We start from the raw sequence: 23,020 nt of genomic DNA, 5'->3' as shown, positions 1-23,020 counted from the left end.
AAAAAGAGAAAAATTAATCACCCCCCTTTTCTGTAGAATATATTTGTGCTTCAAGTAAATTTGAAATAAAGGTATTTTGGAAATTCTTTACTTGCATTCCAAAAAGAGTAATGGTGCTCTGCTTTAGTCATGAGGACTCATCTTGCTAAAACAATTGATTTCTTGCTTGTTTTGCTTTTTCTTTTGGAGTAGCTTATTTTTATTTCTCTATCCTGCTTCCTAGAGATTATGTAATGTTGCTTGGGATTCAGTTCTAAGAAAATCATTTCTGTTGAACACACAGAAAGAATTGGCTTTCAGTGCAACTTGGGATTTCGCTGCAGAACAGAACACCAGAATGCAATTACTATCCAGGTATTCTTACCTGAAAAAAAATTTCAAGGAGCCAAAAACACGTATACAGTTCTTTTAAAATGCTAGCATAACAGCAATGGAGAATCCACACTTTGTATAGGCAGTGAGGGGTATACACTCTGTCTTGGGATTGTGTGATTGTCTTTATCATTGGATTCTTAAACTATATTGCATATTTAACGTAGATATTTGCATCTGTAGGTTATATGCACACTTAGTAATTTTGAATGCGTGTCCATTTCTTTCTGCAGGATTAACTTAATTGTGCAGTTTGGCTGTTTTTTAAGGATTTGGCAAATGCTTAAAAAAACGCCATTAGTTTAGTAGAGAACTAAATGCAACTAGTGTAAGCAGGTAAGATGTGGAAAGACTTCACAGAACATAAAAAGAATATTACTATCAATACTAGAACATGATAGCCATATTACAATCAATACTCTTTCATTCTCTCCACTTCAAACAATATTGGTTCAAGAAGTCAATATGGCCCAATGAATACATGCCTTCATAACACTACATCATTTGGAATGTTGATGTAAATTATTCTTTTCTCATTTAATATAGTATTTTCAATGCTTGTCTTGTTCCCCTGACAATCTATTCACTCAGTTAGTTATTCAATATATCAGTAAATGAGAATAGAAATCCAGCAGGTAGCATAACTAAATCAAAAACAAAATCCAGCCCTCTCCTATCTACCAATGACTGAAAAGCTTTTTGACTTTTTCTCAGCTGGGTCTACTGAAAAAACAGACAGTATGAACACTTGCTGTGTCAAAAAACACAGAACCTCCTGCCCAAGAAAAGCCTTAATGAAATACCAAGGAAAAAATTAAAACAAACAAACAAACAAAACAAAACAAAACAAAACAAAGAAACAACAAGAAAAAACACCAAATACCAACAAGAAGAAATAGAGATTGGATTCCAGAAATAAGGCCCTCCTCTTTAGCGCACCATACACACCAGAAATGTGACTGAGGACAAACCAGCTGCCACCTCCACTCAAGCTTCCTGAATTGTGTTACACCATTGACTAAAGCCACTTTCTATCTTGCCCACAACCACAGTTAAAAAAAGATGGCAAAAAATAGCAACATACTTTTAAGTCGTATTCTTAGAATGAAAGAAGCAGGAAAAAAAAAATCAATTAACCCTAATACTAATATCATTATAATATAAATATATATAAAGAAAGTTGAAAAAAATTGTGCAATACTCACCCAAAGTGGTGCAAATCTTTTGTCTTTCCCTATGACAACCTCTCAAATTCATATAGAATTTGTCACACATGGGCCTTGTGTATGTTAAACAGGAGCTTACTTCAGCTTATTACATTTCATTAATTTCAAGTTAGGTAAAAATTTGTATGAAATTCCTTCTTTGGAATCAGCCCCATCCCCCAGAAAAAATTAGTGGGCAATTTAGAAACCTTTTATTCTTTCTTTAGATCTCATTTTCAATTTTTTTTTTCTTTTCTTTGTCCCTCAAATATGTCATAAACTACCCTTTATGGAATTACTTGGAATGCAGGTTATGAGATGGTGAGTAAGATTATCCAAATTTAATTCCATAGCAATATTTAATACAGGCTGGGGATGAAAAGAAACAATGAGATTGATCTCACCTACCTGTATCTTCACCACACACCTACATGGAGGATGACACATATTGTTTACTGCAAGAAAATCTACAGATGTTAAAGGAGGATCATTTTAAGCATGTCTGATGCATGTCAATGCCTAACAGAATGATGAGCAATATAACACATATCAGATTGAGCCAACTCCATTGAGTTGAGCATGCAAAATAATGAATGTTGAAAGGAAGTTTGGGTAATACTCAGCAAAGTTTAAGCTACTCGACAAGTTCAAGTGATGCCATTCTGCTATGATAAAAATAATAATCTGAAGTCAAAACAATAAGGTTCAGTAAAAGCAGATTTCTGAGGCTGTCACCATGTTTTCTTACACCACTGTGAAGTAAATCTGGCATCCTAGTCTTCTTCACAGACTTGAATAAGTCTCTAAGACTGTCTTGTTCATGTTTTAAAGACTGCTTTTAACTCTAATTATGAGAATAAAAGTATTTCAAAAGTATTTTGAGCACACTGTGAAGTTCCACACAGCAACTCACAAAACTCTAAGCAGGAAAGAGAAGGAAAGAATCAGGGCAGAGAATAGGGTATAATTGTATAGATAAGGATTTGTAACCAGGATCAGAAAACAGAACCATGGGGACTAAGCAGTGTCATCACTTTCTTTAAAGAAAATGCAAACAGCAGAGTGCGGACAGTGTTGCAGAGAGCAATACTGATGGTTCAATTTCTCTTTAAATACACATTTATTTGTTTTTAGTACATCTCAAACTTAAATGAAGCCAGAACAGAAAGCAAAAAGAAAAGAAATTATGGTTTAAAAAAAAAAAAGAAAAGAAAAGGAACATTATTGGCATTGCATGGAAAATCCAATAGTTTTCAAGGGGAAAAAAATGGCAGAAATGCTTCCCAAAATTTTGTTTCAAGTCAGATGGAAATATACTAAATTCAACATGTGTTATGTACAGAAACTGGAGAAAAGAAAAACAAACAACAAAACAATAACAACAAACGAACAAAAAACCAGCTGTTTTACAAATACAAATCCCATAGCTTTTCACTGCAGCCAGTGTACAGGTTAGATGAGTATCATTGAAAATACTCGAGTACAACATGTAAAGCCTAGCTTCAGAGCCTGAGCTGAAAAACGTGAAAGAATACATACTTCATAATCAGAATTGCCATTCATTGTTAATATCTAATGGCTAGAGGCACTAATATGAATAACATTTTCATTTCAGTAAATGCTCTATTCTAGGAGAGTGGCTGCAGGCTCTGACACCGTGGGGCAGTGAGGCTCCCAGCCTTGGGAAGAACTGTTTCTAATTGCTGCCTGCCATGTGATAGGGACATCCAGCACCAGTGGGGGAAAGGTCCATAATCTTATGGAAAAATACAAAGCATGTCTCTAACCTACTAAGTTCCTCATGTGTCATGAACAGGCACATCTTCACACAACACAAAGGCACAATAAGCCCCAAGCTGATTGCTAATAAATGTAATGGGTAACAGTGGAATAGAAAGATACATTAACCTCTTACCACAGCACATTTCATTCATAAATTACAAAATCACACACTAATTTGAACAAACAGTTGGATGCTTTCTTCCCTTCTATTTCAAAGTGTTTTTTCTTCTTCATTTAAAGACAACATAATAAAAACAAATGAAAACATTCTTTCATTTGTTCATTTCATTTCAAACCTTCCACAGCAACGTTTTAACTTTGGCAGCTGCTCTACTTAGACATTACTGCTGATAAAACAAAGCTTCTCCACTCCACCTTCAGCACAATAGCACTGCAGTTAAAGAGCAGCAAGAAAAGAACCAAGAACAAGACATCATTCTTGCATAATGTGTTTACCAGAAATCATACTGTAAACACAGGGAAGATCAGTTCAAGAATTTAAGTGTGTTGATGAACGTAGTGAATGGATAAATGTTTAAGAACACTGTACAGCTTACTTCATGACTACAGTACAGATCATGCAGGCACTGCTGATGCTGAGTAAATTACAAACAAGAAGTGTTACTTTTTCTATTTCTAAAACTGCTTTTTCAATTATAAAAGCTGAGAGCATACTTCCTTCAGGCCTGCTGCTTCTTCTCAGCTTGAACACAGGATTTCAAAATGTTCATAAAGCGGTCTTAATAAAGGTAGCTGCACTAAGCAACTCTTTAGACAGCCCAAAAGCTTCCCTTTCCACACCCCCCATTAAAAAAACAACAACAACAACAAAAAAACACACCTCATGTGCCTTTCCAAACAAACATTATTGTATAAGTTAATACTCTGAATACTCTAATGCTGAAAAAACATTTGCAGAGATATGTAGCATTTGTAGAACTTCATGGGAGCAGGGAACAAGGCTTGTTGAAACTTTTATATGGGAAGGGGGGAAGAAAAAAATAAAGATTCACAACCTAGGTTCAGGAAATCTACCCTGTTTACACTACCAATACACGCACAAAATATTTGAACCTCTTTTTCCAGTTCCTGCATATGCTTAGCGTTAATTTATATCTGAAAGCACACATACCATAAACAACCCAATGGACAGCGTTTGCTTGTTTGAAACAGTCTGAGGAATGGGGTGACCTTTATCACTACTAAATCTTCATGCTGAGTGTGAAGCAAGTTCCCATAAAGAGGTATTTACTACCAATTCTACATAAGTTATGGAAATTCTACATAAGTTATGTATCTACTGTAGCTGTTTAACACCGAGATATCTGCAACATTTACCAACAAGCAAGAAATAAGATGAGCTAAATATGTTCAATTCTTAAGTTATAAAAATAAAAAGCAGTCCATCGTTATGATAATAGAACAGAGGAAACTAGATTCTGCTTAATCTTTTAAAGAAAATTTTGCATGCTGTTGCACTTACCCTTAGCTGTTCTCTTTCGCAACTCATCTGTTGATTTGAACTCTGCAGAAGGAAAAAAGAGAAAAGCTTTGAAAGCATAGTATTCTTGCAGTAACAAAGCTGTTATGTCTGCACAGAATCATTATTGCAGAAAAAAACTTTTTTTTATTATTTTATTTTACAAAGGTCAAATGAAATAACACCATAATCCACCACAAATCTGAATTATAGATGTGTTTTTGAGAGTTAAATATAAGAATACTCTTTAAAGATCTCACTGAAAGTCCAGTTTGGAGAAAAGCTTTCTTTTTTTTCTTTTTTTATGAGATCTTTGTTATATCTTGGAGTATCCCACTACTAAGATAGCATCACGCGTTCACAGCACAGTTTAAGATATAAAGATATAAGAACTTCCAGAACAAATTAAATGACAACTTCCAGCTCTGACCTAGTACAAGAATAACCTTAAGGAGACTGGATTCTAAGGCATTTTTACCTCCATACTGCTCTTTTAATAACTGCTACATCTATGAGAAACATTTGAGTGTGTGATTTGGTTGCTGAACAACTACTAATTAACAATTAACCACCTCGCTACCAATTACCATCAGATACAAGTCATCAGTCAGTGGCAGCACAATTTGTGAAGCGATTACCTTGCCAAAAAGAAAGAGGCAACTCCTCTACAACAGAGCTCAAAGAAACCAAGCAGTAGCACTGAAGTGTTCAGTTGCAGCTTTCTTTCCAGCTCCACAACTTCTAAACGAATCCTGCCATGGGCACCTCTAGCGCCCCAGAAGGTGTGCTCAAGGAGGCACGACGTTGTTGAACCGCCAGTCTCTAGTAAGAGGTTTGGGCTGGTTGGTTGGTTTTTTGTTTTGTTTTGTTGAATCATTTCAGAATACAGTAACTGTTGTTACTGAGTGTCATTAACTTTGAAAGTGTAATCGTCATTTTTGTAATTAACGCATACAACAAACATAATTCACAAAACATGAAAAAGAAATGAGATGCTACATTGTTTTTTTGAGGATATTTTGGGATGTTCAAAATACGCTTTCCACTACTTTTCACTTACAAAATATTCGAACATGAAACAATACCCGTTTGTACAAGATATTTTTACTCCACGCTGATGACAAGAAGCGGAATTTCTCAGGCAAAATCAGGTGACTTACAAAAGAATAAAACTGCCAGCCCATTTTTTTCAACACAGAAGAATAAGTTCTAACAAATAGGGAAACCTTCTCCATACAAACCAGAAGCATTACCACTAAGATCCTGGTTTTCTTTTGGAACTGGGACAAATGAGCTTTCAATACATTTTTATAGTTCTTACGAGGGATAAAAATGTAAAGGAATTCAGTATAGATCTATTTACAATCTTGCCCTAAGGAGTAAAATTAAGTTCAGTTAAAGTGTCCTGCAGGCAGATGATTCCATTCTTCAAAGTTCACTCTTTCACGCTCTTTATGAATTATTATTAAATTACATTAGACTGCATTATAAATGTACTTCCATTAAGTCTCAGAAGTTTATTTGAGATCTGAATCTGCTCTAGATGCATCTAATTCATGCTACTAAAAAACTGAAGTATAAACAGGCTTTAAATGAGTTGGAGGGGAGACGTGCGTATCTCCACACTGCAGATTTTAACTGCTTTCACCCAAAAGAAAAGCATGAGTAGACAGACTATTAGATAGTGGTCCTATGCACATTAAAACAAACAAGTTTAAAATCAAATTCATCTAAAGCTACACTCTGATTGTAGGATATATTCATCAACATCATCCTATGACTATTACATTATTCAGTTTTGACCTGAGCAGTCATAACATAACACAAACACCATGTTTTTATTTTCATGGATAGAAAAAAGGGTGCACAAAGAAATGAAGAAACTTGTTCAGAGCCATTTGCCAAACTAACAGCACTTAGCACACCAAGCAACATCCAGAATGATTTGTCTTTATAATATGCTGAGTATGTGGAAATAACAGGTGAGAGAGGGGGAGTGATTTGGAAAATTCAAAAAAGCAAAAAAGAAAAAAGTGTATCAAACTTCTGTAGGGTGGCACAAAGGTTATAGTTATTGGATATTTAAGCAGATAATTAACTGTTCTAATTAGTCATTACTGCCGTTGTTTTGAATGATGGAACCTTTAAACATAAAATTGACAAATGTCCAAAGCCAGAGAGACTAGAACAGTAAACACTATTCAGGATTGAAATGAAGCATTTATGAAAGGTGTGAGAATACAATACAGTGGCAGAAAAAACAATGATATCAAATATGAGCATGTCAGTAGAAAGGACTGTGTCTTACATGCAACTGCAGGAAAATAAAGAGAAAAAAAAGCAACCATTGGCTTTAGAACAATGAACTTCTATATGAGAGAGTTGTATGTTAAAATATACTTGGGCTCACAATCTATCTCCACATCCATGGTTTTTTAAAAGAAATGGAAGTAAACAGTAAGAGTGATATGCACGATACACCATTGGTAACACTTTCCTTTGTTCAAAGTTCAGCAAATCAGATTCATATGTTTCAGCTATGATCACTTGGTGATGGCTCCTTCCAGAGAATGAACTTCCATATAAAAAGTTCCCTTGTCAACCAATCAGTGCCAAGTTTGCTCTCTCTCTCTCTCTCTCTCTCTCTCTCTTTATATTTTAGCTGTGTGTGCCAGTTTAAAAAAAGCATCCTGGCAGTACTGAGCACTTAAGGGAAAACATAAATAATGCATTCATCGCATGTAAACCTGAACAGATAAACCAAAGGAACGGAAAGCCATAACATATTTAATTAATGATCAAGATACCTTTGAAATAAATCTTGAGTACGTCCTGCAATTTTAAATAGATAGCTTCTCAACCTTAAATTTAATTCATTATATCTCTGAATTGAACCATATGCAATGAACTATTTATTTCACTTAGTTCAAAACTGCACAAAGAACCTGGTCAATACATTCAGTGTCATTATGTCAAGCTCTCACATACCACAGTTTAGTGGAAGAATGCCCAAAATATTGATTCTCTTCAAAGGATTTTATCAAAGAAAAACTTTTAAAGAACTTGAACAATAGTTCAACACCATTTTACAAGACTGCTGTCTTATAAAACTCATGCTATGAGGTACCTTCATTTTCAACAAAATAGACCTTTTGGAATTTGTCTGCAACCTGCTGGTGCGATTCTGTTGTGAATTTGTGAATAGGATGGGGAAATATATTTTGTTCCCTTCAAGTAACAGTAACAGATGGGAGAATGGAGATCTTTTACAATTTTTTTTCTAGCAGCCATCCACTCCTCACAAGAACATGTAAATCCAGGCACCTTGGGACTAGTGCAGTATTGTGATTGGGAAGGTTTTCTTTTTCCCTGTATGGCTCTGGTCACTTTCAGGTCACCTCAAAATCCATTACACAAAGTTACAGATGGACTAACATCACCGTCTGTCCAATCCAAATCACAGAATTCTTACTATAATGCCAATTACTACCAATGCTTTAGTACTTAACCTAACATACAAATACATACTAGAAAGTAAACCCTGATGAGAAACTCAAGTGCAAGTAAAAAAAAAATAAAGCAGCTGTGGATGCAATCAGGAGACCAAGGGACCAACACTAGCAGTCAGGCTGACAATAAATACCAACAAAACTGGCTCTATTTGGGTAGTTTCTTTTGCTGCCAAGTTTTTTGGTTTTGGTGGTTGTTGTTGTTGTTTTAATGCAATGAAAGGATTAAAGTTTTGGGCCAAAAAGTACTATATACAGAAGGATTCCCCCTGAAATGTGAAAGAAAAGTTTTATTACAGTGCAATATTTCAAAGTATTTGCTTTGCCTATATAATTGTTTCCTAAAATTCAAATCACTTTCAGGATTGAGAATATCATTTCAAATGAAACACAGCTGAAGTGACTTAAAAATAACTAAAAATAAATGAAATACTTTATATTCTAGATACTTTAGCATAAACAAATTTACATTAAGTCAAGTTAGCCTGCATTCTGATAAAGGGGTATATATAGCTGACCTGATCCCAGTGAGCAGTTAACACTAGAATTATTTATCCATGACTGTCAGTGAAGCATAAGAAGCCTACTCAAAGAATAGTTCCATGAAAGCCCCTACAACATTTCTGTCCTTCTTCTTCCACTTCAAAAAGGGCAATGAAAATATAAACATCCATATAGTGAAAATGTGTCTGCTTTCATTAAACAAAGACAGTTTAAGGTCATTATCTGTAGATGATCTACGGAGCATGGCAAACACGTGTGAAAGACCTGGTACTGACCACAGTCACAGTGGTTTCACCGCAATAGTTTCATAATTAGTAACTGCATATTTATCAGCTTTACGTCTCCTCATACATTCATAGATGTAAATGAAATAAAACCATACATTAATCACCAGTTATATTCCACTAGATTCTGACATAGATATTCATACTATTTAATACTATTTGCAAAATCAGTGTTTTCTCTCATTAGATGCTCACCCAACTGTAAAGCGTTCTCTTGAAAATAAATGATACTCTTTTATGTTGTTTTTTTTTTTTTTTTCTGTATTAAAAAAAATAAATTCTAAAGTTACACAAGCAAATATGCCAGGTGCTGCAGTCACTTCCCTTGCATTGTTTTATCACATTTCTATTAGAATTTTCATCACAGAATCATAAAGCCATTAAGATTGGAAAAGACCACTAAGATCATCAAACCCAATTGCTGGCTCAACATCACCATGCCACTAAACCATGCTCTTAAGTGCCACGTCTACATGTTTCTTGAAAACCTCCAGGGACTGTGACTCCACCAATTCCCTGCACATTGTTCCAATGACTTATCACTCTCACTGTGAAGAATTTTTTCTTAATCATCTGATTGCCCTAGAGAATTCAAAAGAAATAGAGTTGCAAGAGAACCACACCCTCCCCAATGAGTCTTCATTTAGAGAGACTATGGACTTGTACATTAACACATAAAAATATTGTGTATTTATTTAAAATGACTTCTCATGAAGTACTTCACATGAAATCTCAAAACACAAATGAAGACACATCTGTCTGAAGACCTCAGAGCTCCATGAAGTTACCCAAATGCAGATAACTCATTAAAACTATCAGAAAATGCATGGGCAGTAAAGTGGAAGTGGGGTTTGGGGAGCTTTTTGTAGTGACTGACAACAACATTAAGAGTATTTCAGACATAAAATCAGTTTTCTTCCTCAAGGAGGAGATGGAGCCATCCTCCTCTTCTATGAGCAACTTAATGCTTTTCCTGTGTATGATTCCTGAAGACCCTCAAATGTTCCCTGCTGAAAGTCTAATGAGCTCCTCCAATGCTGAGAACCTGAAGATTTTTTTACATGTTGAATTTCTATTACATATGCGTAAAAAGTGTGTATGTCTATGCATATGCAAATTTTTCCAGAATACAGAGCTTTGAGTTTCTCTTAGCAAGGTATGTGCCTTTGCACGCATAGAATTTTAATTTCAAGGGATTTTATTACAACCATCAGTTATTGTGCTATAGCAGTAGCTAGAGGGACTGATTTATTCTCAAATGCCCTTAGCTTCGTATTGTATATTGAGTAATGCTGCTGTTATAAATACATCTGGGTGAAGGAATGTCTACAGTTCTGTGCGTAATACTAAGCATAGTTAAGGTTTCAAGCATCGTATACAAGAGGGCTTTTTTTTCCCTACTGGAAGAAACAGGCAATTATTATGGCCCATTGAGCTCAGATTAAGCATTTCCATCAAAAAAAAAAAAAAAAAAAAAAAAAAAAGAAGAAAAGAAGAAAAAGAAAAAAAAAAAAGGAAAAGAAAAAAGAAAAAAACGCATCATGTTACAATCTTTGTAAAGCTGTAAATGTAAATGAGAACCATCTCATCTTCCATAAAAAATAATCTATGGTTTTATTTGCTCCTTTCTTTCCATTTCTTCTTATCCTCAGTTAGCAAAAGATTCCGAAACAGGAGAACTGTACTGAGGAGAAAAAAAATAACAGAAAAATCTCAAAAAAAAAAAAAAAAAAAAAAAAAAAAATCAGAAACACTCTAAAAATCATTGCTGTATTCAATCAGTGTGTAGGTAATTATTTACCTGTGTCATACTTACTCTTTTAAACAGTTGAGATTACCCCAATTCTAATTTTCATCTTTTCTTGGCCTTGGGCTAAGACTTTTTTTTTTTTTTTTGTTAAGATCATCTATAGCATCCAAAACGTACCTGGCAATCTACCTTGGCTTTCGTTTTGTTTGTTTGTTTTGTTGTTTTTGATTTTAGCAGTTGTATTCCCAAAATGTACTGCAGGTCACACAGAGACCTGCGTCACTGAATTTGCCTTTCGCTTCCCGACACTCCATACACAAAAACTTGCAGTACTGCAGCACAGCTGGGAAGCTCTTCATTTTCTGAGACCCCCATAAGCACAAAACCTGCAACACGGCACAGCGCCAGTCAGCGTGGCAACTGTACCCCCACTGTACCCCATTGTATAACCACTTCCCTGATGTTTATAAAAAGGAACCATGAGTTGCTGGTGTGCCTTTTTGTGAATAAACCACTAGGAGAGAAACTGGTTTATCTCTACTTTGCATCTACATTACATGACTGTGTGACTACTCCTTGAATGCTAACACACTGCTTCCTTTCAGTTGGAAACTCCCCAGCAGTACAGTTTCATAAAAACTGGAAAAAGAAAAAAAAAAAGAAAAGAAAAAAAAGTCTCCAAAAAGTATTTTTGCAAGTATCATTCTAGAATAAAGCTTGGGTGGTAAAAATCCTCAAAATTAAATTCTGCACATGTATGTTAAAGAACAATCCCATGAGAAACTTTATCTATATTTAGTATTCAAATAAATATTCCTTTGGTACACAAAAGACCAGCTACAGTATACATTAATTTCCCTGCACAGCACAGTCTGTATTATAAGGAATAATCAGAAGGCAAAGACACTGTATTAAAAAGAATAAATGGACACTGCAAAGAACATAATTGAAAATACTGTGATGCTAAAGAAATAATCAGCATAAAGTATGTTATCTTTGAATGCAAACACTACCAGACCAAGACCTGCTCATTACATGTATTACACTGTTTACTGCTGCATAAATCATTTTCTTGCATCACGAGCACACAGTTAATACAAGAATTTATTCTTGTAAAATTGTGTAACTTTGGGGAAATTGATGTTAAGTCTCTGCGCAGAAAAATTAATGCAGTTTGTGGCATGAATACCTATTAAGTGATAAACTCTGAAGCTAGTGTAAATACAGAATGAAGTCAGATGTATTAATTAATATCTGAGTATCAGGTACTGCTAACAGCTTTTGAAATGTTATGATTTGCTGTTTTGCAGAGTTTTTTTAAAAAGTAATAGAGACAATGACTGAAAACTCCAGGCTGAGAACACTTAATAAAACGATGAAAATTTCTATTTTTCATACAAGAAATTCCTATATTTTTATCAGAAAAAATGAATACCAGCCTGTTAAAGTGTCAATTATGCATACTAAATACTTATAACATCTTGGAAAAATATTTCAAAGACGGAGAGAAGGCTGAAAATAAGGATATCAGTGCACATGGTCATGGGTTTTCACACAGTTATTCAAACTAGTTATGCTACAAATTGCCACTGCAGATATCACCTGTGTGTTATCAGTAAACATCTGCAAGGTTACTAGCTGTGCCTGTGTGCTGATAAAAATAAGGCACCATCAATCAGTTGTTAATGCTTGACAAATAACAAAAAACCCCACCAAAACACAGCCTTTATCTGGCAGATAAAATTATTAGCTAACTCTTTAGTTCCTTATAAAAGGAACTCGCTTGAGAAAGGAGATATTGCAAAGGTTAGCATGAAGCCAATGAATTGACAAGTACCCAAACTTTGATTTGTCCAATTCCTCAGAGTTACTCTTTTAAATAATACAAAATTAAACTTTGTAGTGATACAAAGAGAAAGGATTTAGAAACAGAAAACAGATTAATTTATTTTAAACTACTCAAAGCATATTGCCATTCTGTACTATTAACCTAATAAATTAATCACCACAGATTTATTAGGAAAATTTATTTTATTAATCTGCAAATAAAATAGGAAATCCTTAGCATTTTCAACATTAACTACAGCTAGCATTCAACAACTGTCTTTAACTGAGATTTAATAAATATGGCCCGTGCCTATACATTTACATTTACTTTATATAGACATGCTTGTCAATAAATTCTGATTGAAAAAAAATAAAAAGAAAAAGAAAAAAGTGTACAGTATGAAGTAAGATCACTAGGACAGTCAGTTTTCATGCATCACTCCACTTGAAATTTTGGCGGATGGCTTCATTATTTATGAAACATATCTGCGCTACTTGTCTTTACATCTCAGGAGAAAATTGCAAGGATATAAATGAAAGATAAATGAATTAATCACTAAGATCCAAACTAATGTTCAGAAGGAAGTAGGCCTCCAAATGTCATCAATGTCTTTTAAATTATCCTTTCTATTTTGTACATAAAATGCAATGGTAATTTCTGTGCTTGCACAAAAAGTTCTCAAATCTAAACACGGGTATTGTAGCCTTTGTCACATTTATCAGCTTGTTCTGTAATAAATCTACTTTGTGAAGCAGAGGTTGCCTTTACTGAACTAATTTATCAAACAGTGGACCCCTCAGGTGATGTTCTTTTCCTAAAGCACATCAAAGGCAAGGAGGAATTATGCCTTCACAAAGTTTAGAGAGAGAACTTCACACACTAACGTTACTGATGCTTTATAAATATATCCAAAAAACAGAAGTGGTTTTCTGTTTTGTTTTGCTATTGAATACTTTGAATGAGTCCCATATAGAAAACACCATTGTGTCCGAACTCAAAATGGTCTCACTTTTGTGGCACGTGCTTGACCTGTGGCCTTCATTAGGACTAACAATTCCTGGGAGCGTTTCTATTGCAGGCAGATTTTAAAGAGCTGTAAACCAAGCACCACGAGGAACACATTCTATGATATACTTTTTCCCCCTCACATGGCATTGTTCAGTGGAATGATAGGTTGTACAAATGGGTAGAATGCCTGGTGCCACAAACCAATCCCTTCTCAATGCTGGTAGTGTAAAAATCCTATTTTCTGCTCTGTACTGTAAATCTTACACACCAAAGGCAGTATCTTTCTTTAACTTACAGCAGCAGAATTGCAAAGGAACAATACTGAGATGAGTTATTTTAGAGTTAGAAATATAAAGAATGTCTTTAGAATGTAAAGCAAGTCTTGTAGCTACCAGCTGAAGGTTACTCCAGTTAATGATCACAGGTATCCAGATGATACACTTCAGATAGGAACACAAAAGAAATGTGGCAAGACTGTGCAAACACTTCTGCTTGGACCTAAAGTTTGTTACATAATCACTTCCAACAACTTCCCAGTTCTCACTATGATAGTAAGAAATGGTAACGTAAGTACAAAAAGTAATGTCTTTAATTATCTGCAATTAATAGTAGATTACCCTGAAACGCTCATTTAAAAGAAAACAATACCATGACAAATTGCTGTGCCAAACACAGTAGTATTGAGAACAAAATACACCAGTAAGTGAGAACTAAGTGAGCAGGAACTATCTAATAACAATACTGGCTATATTTAGCCTCATATGCTGCCATTAGCAAGAAGGATACTCAAAATTTTTCATGTTTCTATTCCATGGCATAATACTGTAGACTACTGCAAATCATGAACTTCTCTAGGATTCAAGTTTAACCTCCAAGTGTTATTCTGCAATTCATTACTCTTACTGACGTACACCTCAGGAGCCCAGCTGTCATGCACAAGAACAGGAATCCCATCACAGAGTGGGGAAAGCAATGCTCCAACAGCTTCCCTCCCACCTGCACAGACTGCATGAGTTAGAAACATGGCTGCTACTGCTCCACATCAGTGATGTTGGGCCACAGCTGAATATAGCTCATCATCAGCAATGTGAAGTGACCCAAAACCTGAGCATCGTAAAATATCACTCGGAAATTTTGTATTTATGTTCACATACAGCGTAGCTCTGAATACCACTGCTCAATTTAGGAACAGTCCTTGGGAAAACTTCTTTTGAAAGAATCAGAATTATTTTCCTCCATGTGGAAATCTATCTTGTAGGCCTTACAAATATTGATCTTATCTCCCAGTTTGTCCGCAGTTTTCAAGCGAAAAAGCGAGAGATAAAACCAAAGTTTGTTTCAGCCTTTGTATCACTGGCATCCTAAACGAAGGTGTTTTATTCTTCACAATGCCCACACCTCATAGCTACACAGGGAAGGCAAGGGCATACTGCCTTAATCTCCTTTCCTAAACAGCTTAACTAACTATAGAAGATGCAGTGTCTAGCATTCAATAATTACTCACTCAGTGCATTTACTGGTTCTAAGAATGCATTACAAGGGCTGTCAATAAAATTTAATCAGCAATATATTTTTAGTGGCAGCATTACAGCTTGCTGCAAAAAAAGAAAAGCCTTTTTTTCCCAAGAATTTTTAAAGCTTTCCTAAAAAAAAAAAAATCCCTTGATGCTTTGTAAGGAAGGACATCTAGAGATTATCATATCAGGGGATCCAGTAGGGCAGTGTACACTTCTCACTCAGGTTACCTTGGACAAGTAAGTAGTAAGTCTCATTTAAAAAATTCTTGCCTTTCTCTTAAGAGAATGAACAGTCATTGGCAAAAATTGGGTGCAGCTGGCAAAGTTAAACATTTGTCACCCTTTAATGAAACTAGGGTAGCAGTCTTACTGCCCTAAAAATGGAGTAGTAGAAGGAAATATTTAAGTTTATGTATAGGCATGTGAATGGACACACACCTATGCTCATTTTGCAAACTGTATGTCATGTTCTCCAATGTTGTCCGTGATAACAAGCTTGAAACTGCAGCTTCAAGATTCAATTGTATCTATACATTCCAAAGTAATTTTAATGACACACTGCATACAATTGTTATGCATGGAAGAGCTGCTGCCAACATTTCTTTGAGACTTTGTGATGAGCTGCCCAAAGTTTGAACTATGCTGACAGAGTTTCAGGTCAGAGTTTATGAGATAGAGACATCTTTTGCTATATATACATGAAAGATCTCAATACTGTATCTTTTTACAATAAAAAATAACCTCTTTTCTTTTTCATATAGCAATACATTTCTTCACTTTCCTGCCGTATCATAACCCAAATTGAAAGGAGAAAGAATTCTGCCGAGAAGTTTTCTTCTATTTATCTATCTGTAGCTCTATATACAGGCAGGAAAACATTTTGCTTATACATATCTATCCCTCTCTCTATATAAGCATATGTATATATGTTTACGGTGCAGCACAGGATAAATCAAATTACTCTATTTGTAAATAATTTTATGTTATAATATGCATGGCTAAAATAATGACTGAAGAGAGCAATGCAAAATGTCCATTTCATTCTCATTTGCATGCAAGTAATGCTCACAGTGTGATGGTACAGTCTGTGCATTCAGTATAGTATGGTAAGACACTGGAAACAATTCTTTTGCACTTTGCAATTCTCTCACACCCGAACAGATTTTGTAGAACTTCTTTCATTACATTTTGCAATGAGGTAAATATGCAGAATTATTCATCATTGTAGACTGCAGGTTATTGCCTTTCCTCACTTTTATTTCCAGATTTTTTGTTTTGTTTCGTTTTCATGAATTTAGCCAAGTGTGAACCTGATGAGAATGGCTGAAGCATCTATCATTGAATGCACTTTCTTCAGCCATTTATTATATTGTTCTGCTCTTATCAAAATTACCACAAAACTGCTGGTGCATCCCTCAGACTAAAGCTCCCAGTCTGCAGGAGATCACTGCACTGCTTCTGCTGTTGTTTGCCCTGAATTTCAGATATATTTAACTACAGTCTGTTGTGGGTTGGGTTTTTTTTTGTTTGTCTGTTTGCCTTTTTCCCCTTGGCTTTCTTGGCTGTCCTTGCATCATAGCAACTCCGACCAGTCCTGTATTTGTCCCTCTGCAAGATCCCTGCTGCAGAATGGCTGCATCACTAAGAGTGAAAGCCAAGGCTGTGCAAAGCAAGCAGTGTAATAACACCAGGGGAAGTGCAGGTGAAAAACATTAGTTAAAAGATTAAGAATTGAAATGAAAAAGGAGAAAAAAATGAAAAAAACACAAAAGAGTAAAAAAACCAAAAAAACAAAAAAAACAAGAAGAAATTTGTGAGCATATAAGCACTGGAAAAACAAAAGAAAGGAACAATGTCTTCATGTTCTATGTTGTTATGTCAGATTAAACACAATCAAGCCTAGCGAAATCAAGGCCCAAACAACCTCATTATTTTTCAATCAGCTAGTCTTCAAGTTTAGCAAATTTTCGAGCCGAGGATTAGCTTATGTGATTAATCGATTTTTAGTGTTATATGATGTAAAAGCTATTCTGTTCTGCTAACTACCTGAAACACTGAGATCAATTTTGAGAGTAAAACATCAATTACCTCACTTACTGAGAGAGGATAAGCAGCAATTAAAAGGGTAGCTAATGCTTCTCTGCAATAGGTTACTTGTCTCATTTGTCAGTATATCATATCAACTGCTTGATTTCTAATTTTGTACAGAGACTTGAATTCAGGCCTTTCGCATCCCTGTTACATACATTCTGAGACAAGGTTGTCTCTTATTACTTACACAAAAATTCTTAATGTGTCTCAAACAGCAGATGTCATTACAAGCATTAATTATTTTCCTTTGGGTTAACATACTTAAAATTTTTCTTTCAACCTGGGCTTAGATATACTGTAATTTCAGTCACGGAGACATAAATACTTCTACTATCTAATGTCCATCACGACACAAAGTGAGTCTTGCAGGAACTAAACACCTCTAGTTAAAATACAGCCTTTGATTTGCTTCTGCAGCAGAGTAAAAGCCTAAATACAATCACAAAGAGGGGAAAGTGCACAGAAGGGAAACACTGTTTCTAAAAATCAAGCTGTGCAGCCAAAGTTGACAGTGAGGACTTTGGTCAAAATCAACAAAGGTACAGAGACAGCAAAGCTGTTAAGCCACCAAATAAGCAACTAAACAGGCACTGCTACATACCTTGAGCTGTCTATGAGTGAGCTGAAAAAGATGTTTGGCCATTAGAATTGCAACATCAATAGCAATGGAAAATTCTGCACAGAGAGCTCAACTTAGTAAACCCAACAGATCCCACGAGCTTTTTGTTATCTCATTCTCCTCTCCTTCAGTTACTGAGACATTCCCACACTGCTTTTCAAGGAGTTAAGCCTTCTGTGCCTGCAATGCAGGCCCCTGGCTAAAGCTCCCAGGACCTGAAGCTGCCAGGCAGCAATCCCAACAGGCTGCGTTAGAGCAACCTCAAGTCAGGGAAATCCTGCGGCATTAGAGCAGGCATATGGTAAAGTTGTGCCCATTTTTAGAGTGTTGAAAAACATTGCTTTTGTTCTGAATAAAGACAAAATCTATACCAGAATCTTCCATGAAACGTGCCTGCCCTTTTCTTTATTCCCTCAGTCTCTGCGCTCACCGTGTCTGTCTGGTTCTTGACACGTGAAGATTTCTGCTCTATTAAGAAAGGGGAAACTTAGAATCTCAGTTTCCCAACTGCACATAAAAAGGGCATGTTATGGATGCAGACTGACAAATCACACATACATTCTGCTCTGCATTCCAGTAAGCTGTAATAATTTGTTGAAATTAATATGCAGTATTCTTAGTAAATAAAACCAGACTAAAAATACATTATGGACAAGTATTTTTTTTCCAAAGCCTTTCACTTGATTCCCAAAACACTGTAATTCAAAATGCTTGCATCCAGCAGGCAGGAAACTTGGGGCTCAGAACTCTGGAAAGAGGAAATAATAACACCTTCCATCTGCCCACATTGGGCATCCAGTAGTAGTGAGACTGCCTTCTACCTGAAGGGAAAAAAATGCCTTGATTTTAGGAAAACAACAATACATAGGCATCCATTAAACTGCTTTGCTTTTTCTTCCACTCATTGTCAGTTATTTGACTCCTCCAGCTGAATCTTCTGAGTAAACAACATTCTATAACATTTAATAGTGTGTGCACACGTGCTTGTCTGTATGTTTTGCATTCTAAGAGGTGGGCCAACATTGATTTTATTTCCTCTTAGTATTTTATAGTTCTTAGACTGCAGTAATTTTTTTTTTCTTAAGCCATATCTGGATTTAAGTATGCAAGCCGGGACAGAAAGGTACTGAATCTACAGTGTGCCATAAATCTGAATTATTTGCTATTTATTTATTTATTTTACTGTTACAGTTTGTGGGTAAAGAACTGCATGTTTGGTTTATGTGCCAGCTCCTCCTAAAAAACAAGAGAGATTGTGCAACACTGCAGACAGGCATGTACTGCTGGTCTGGTCCCTCCTTGCACCTTACCAGCTGTTTTTTTTTTTTGGGGGGGGGGGGTTGTTTCAATTTACAGTGTCCTTGAGACACCATCTGTCCTAAGGAAAACTAAAACACCAAAAAAACCCCACAAAACCAACACAACAATAAAAGAACACAAAACACACACAACACAAAAATCCCGTTTTGCTCAAAGCCCTTCAAAAGCATAAACAAAATCTGGGAGAAATCTAAACTCATCACCAATATAGCGGAAAAGGGATTGAGTGGAACTTGAAATAAAGCAAGGATTGAGTTCAGTATTTTTCAATAGCTTTGCTATCATGTTCTAAATATCCATTCCCATGAGAAAAAAATGACATCTCTGCAGAGACTGTGGAGGACAGTGGGTCTCTTTTCTTTTTATTTGGTAGTTTGGATTATTTAACGTGTTTGCTGTACATGTTATATTCCAACTCTGGAAGTACGGAAAGCCCAAGGCCCACACAGCAGAAAAGATGCTCTTCTTATCTAGCTTACATACAGGTCTAGGTCTCTCTCTGATGTCTGGATGCATTTTCACTGCATCTTACACCCCACAGTGCCTAATAAGCAGGTTGTAAAAGTTACTTGTTGCCTATTGCTTGTGGGAGCAGAGGAACACATGAATAGTGCCTTCCAAACATGTGAGAAATTCCCATTCTTACTTCAACTTGGTAGTTAGCTGTAATAAAGCTAGGAATCCTCAGCTTTGATCAGGATGAAATTGTTGAAACCTTCCTAAAACTGGTGCGTGGATTCCTGAAAGAACTGCTGGCATCCTGCCTCTTCTTGCAGAAACTAAACTGATCTGATGTAGAATATAAAATAATGCATGCTAATGGAGCTGGAAAGATTTTAAGCCTAGCACTAGCTTGAAGTTTCCTCTTTTCTCCCTTAATGAGCACTCTCAACTTGCACATTAAAAGCAGCCTAGTCCATTCTCTGTGCATTTAGAATACTCATCACTGCTGACGTGTGCTGGTAAACTGAACTTACGGGCTGGCTCATTTACGTGCTTCACAAGCCCACATCTGGGTCACTTGAGCAATGCCACCTGCGTGACTTCCATTAAAAACAAATTTTAAAAATATGGGAAGTTCTAAGTCTTTGTGTACTATCGTTGATGATCTTGAGATGAATTTCTGGTTTTCACTGCACAAATTTCACAAAGCCCTAAGTTTATCCACTGTGATCACCAGCAAAATGCTGAATGTAATTTTATATTGAGATATAAGATACCAGTGAATAAAGTTACACAAAGCACCTATACTGAATTTTAAAGACAACTCATAATAGAAATAAGTAGTACAGAAAAGCCGTAAACATGGAAGATAATACAACAAGATTAAGAAACAAAGCCTAAAATTCAAATGCAGAGCGATTCTGCTGTTAAACAACAAAACTGCTGAATGATCACTCAACAACCATTTATAATGTCAGCAAAATATACTACTTTGCCTAGATCATAAAAGAAACATCGCATTCTGATGAGTTTTATTGCTCTCAAAATGTTAAGAACACTTTATCTTCTTGTTTTCAGGACTCTGAATTTAAGATAAATCAAAGGAGGGGGAGAAGATTTCCCTTTAATAATCTAGATCATATTAATCGATCTCAGTCACTGTGAGACTATTTCCATTAGCTCAATGATTTCTGTATTTGGATGATCTTGCCTCTGCTAATCATAGATGAACCAATACCCCTCTCTATCCCTAGGGGAAAACATTAGCACCTTCTTTTTTCAAATACTTAGAATTCTTCAATTACTTCCAACTCTGCAAGATCTTTTAGAGTCACCTCCTGCATTCTAACTTTTACTTCAAGAGCATTCAGTAGAAATAACAAAGTTTATGATACCGACACTGAAAGCTGAAACAGTATTTTCTATATAGAGCAGGCAAATGGAACGGCCATGATCTCATGGAAGAAGCAGCTTCTGAGCGTGCTTCTTCACATCCCCAGTCCCATCAGCTGGACTTTAGCTATACTTTAAAGTACAAATAAGACAAACGTTATGGAATGATCTACAAAGGTACATACAGCCATTTAATTACTTTAAGCTAGTAAGAGCAAAGTATTTGCATAAGTTCTTTCATTATGAATATACTTGGATAATAACATCACAAATGATTGGTGGCATCTAGCTACTTACTTCTTTGAGTGAAGAAATACATACAAAAGTATTGCTGCAGTCAGCTTATTGGTCGATGTCTTCAGGCTATCAGTTACTACTTCAATCCTAACTAAGTGTCTTCATTTGCCTTAATGTTGACATTTTGCCTCAAATAACAGCTCTAATCTGTAAGAGAGGGGGAAAAACACCTCAACTCTTCTACTTAAACATTACAGAATTATTCATAGCAGCTTGCACGTCTACTGGGATTACTCAAAACTTGAAAAGAAATCCAATATTTCTATTCTAATTTTGCCTGTAAAGATTTCCAGCAATTATAAAACACACTGCTCAGTACTTTCTTTAAAATAGGCTGTCTTGAAATTAATTGTTCCAGAAAGAAAAAAGGTTCCGTTGATCTCATTTACTGCTGTAACATGAGCACAATTTCCCTCTATGGAAGAAATTCCTTAGTGGTAAAAATTTAAAAAACAAAGACTCAAGGAAGGTGAGAGTGTTGCAAAGCAATTACGTATCACCACAGAGTTTGGACTGCTTTGGTTATTATTTTTATGATGGGGAGGTGTAAAGCTAAGTGTTATGAGTTTATGCAATCAGAAATACATTCAAAATTATACATCACACCATTAACTTCTCACAGAAACAGCTGCTATTAAGATCTAGTTATGGTAGTATTACCTTTACAACTTTTTCTTGTTGTTAATGTTACACTGCAGTACTTTTAAGTAAAAAAATTCAAGAACATTGATTCTATTTTCTCCCTAAAGAGAAACAAAAACATACAAAAGTACAATACAGTACTGTGGGATTGTGGGTTTTTTTTTTGTGGTATTTAGTCTTCTCAACAACAGGTTTTAACAAAAACATTCTTAAACGTTGCCATTTTCCAGTGCAGGGAAGGAAATCAAGAGAAAATGATTAGAAAATGATTCATTGGAGTACAATCTGTGTTAGGTTGGCTTCAATCATTCAGAAAGAAGTTTAACAGGAAATAGAAAGTCAAGAAAATTAAATTCAGACTAAACTAAAACTTGATCAGTTCAACATAATGCAACTTCTATGAATGCACTTTTCAAATCATTTATCTTACAACATTTGCATTTTATATTTGATAAACGCTTCCTGTTTACTTCCTGTAGTTTCATGTGTCCTTCTCCAGGTGGTTGAGCTTATGCAACAGAATGCTGTATATTAACCAACAAAATTATCAGCCTATTATTAATCGATTCATTATATAACTCTTGATATACTAGAGTCCCGGCTCTTTCAGGTAATTCAATTTTTTTGAAGCCAAACTGGAATGAAACAAAGGCCCTTTTCTACTGAGACTTCTCTTTTTTCACAAGGAGATAGAGCCTGAAATTTCTGCAGATGATATCCAGATTACTCCATTCAAAATCTAAAATACTCCCTGGAACTCCTTTACAAAAATACAGAACTGACAAGGTCTTCCAGGTCAGTTTATGGCTAAATTTCCTGCTATCACAGGCCAGATGCAGCTTGGCTGATCACAGACTAACAGCTTTTCCTTTCAGCTCACTTAAGCGTGCTGAAAACTCTTGTAATTGTTCTTGTTATTTACTTTTTAATATCATTCTTACACACATTATATAGAAAAATCTTGAAATATTTAGAA

At 35.5% G+C, this 23,020-nt stretch overlaps 1 protein-coding gene across 17 annotated transcripts in view; it reads right to left on the bottom strand.

The window, feature by feature from the left end:
- The window catches only part of RBFOX1 (RNA binding fox-1 homolog 1), a 743,472-nt gene that overhangs the window by 348,777 nt on the left and 371,675 nt on the right, over positions 1–23,020 (bottom strand). For 11 of the 17 annotated variants that reach the window (XM_052679517.1, XM_052679521.1, XM_052679531.1 and 8 more), the window contains one exon: positions 4,843–4,884. The exons of 3 other annotated variants lie outside the window; for them this stretch is intronic. In XM_052679517.1, the coding sequence (XP_052535477.1) occupies positions 4,843–4,884 (42 nt within the window). Of the gene's footprint in view, positions 1–4,842; positions 4,885–21,402; positions 21,550–23,020 lie in introns of those variants that run through there. 3 more of the 17 variants (XM_052679513.1, XM_052679516.1, XM_052679515.1) reach the window with 1 other exon arrangement.

This window comes from Tympanuchus pallidicinctus, unplaced genomic scaffold (assembly GCF_026119805.1).
Source record: "Tympanuchus pallidicinctus isolate F22 unplaced genomic scaffold, pur_lepc_1.0 scaffold18, whole genome shotgun sequence".
NCBI lineage: Eukaryota > Metazoa > Chordata > Aves > Galliformes > Phasianidae > Tympanuchus > Tympanuchus pallidicinctus.
The sequence above is the reverse complement of the archived record's forward strand: the minus strand, read 5'-3'. Positions and strand labels throughout refer to the sequence as shown.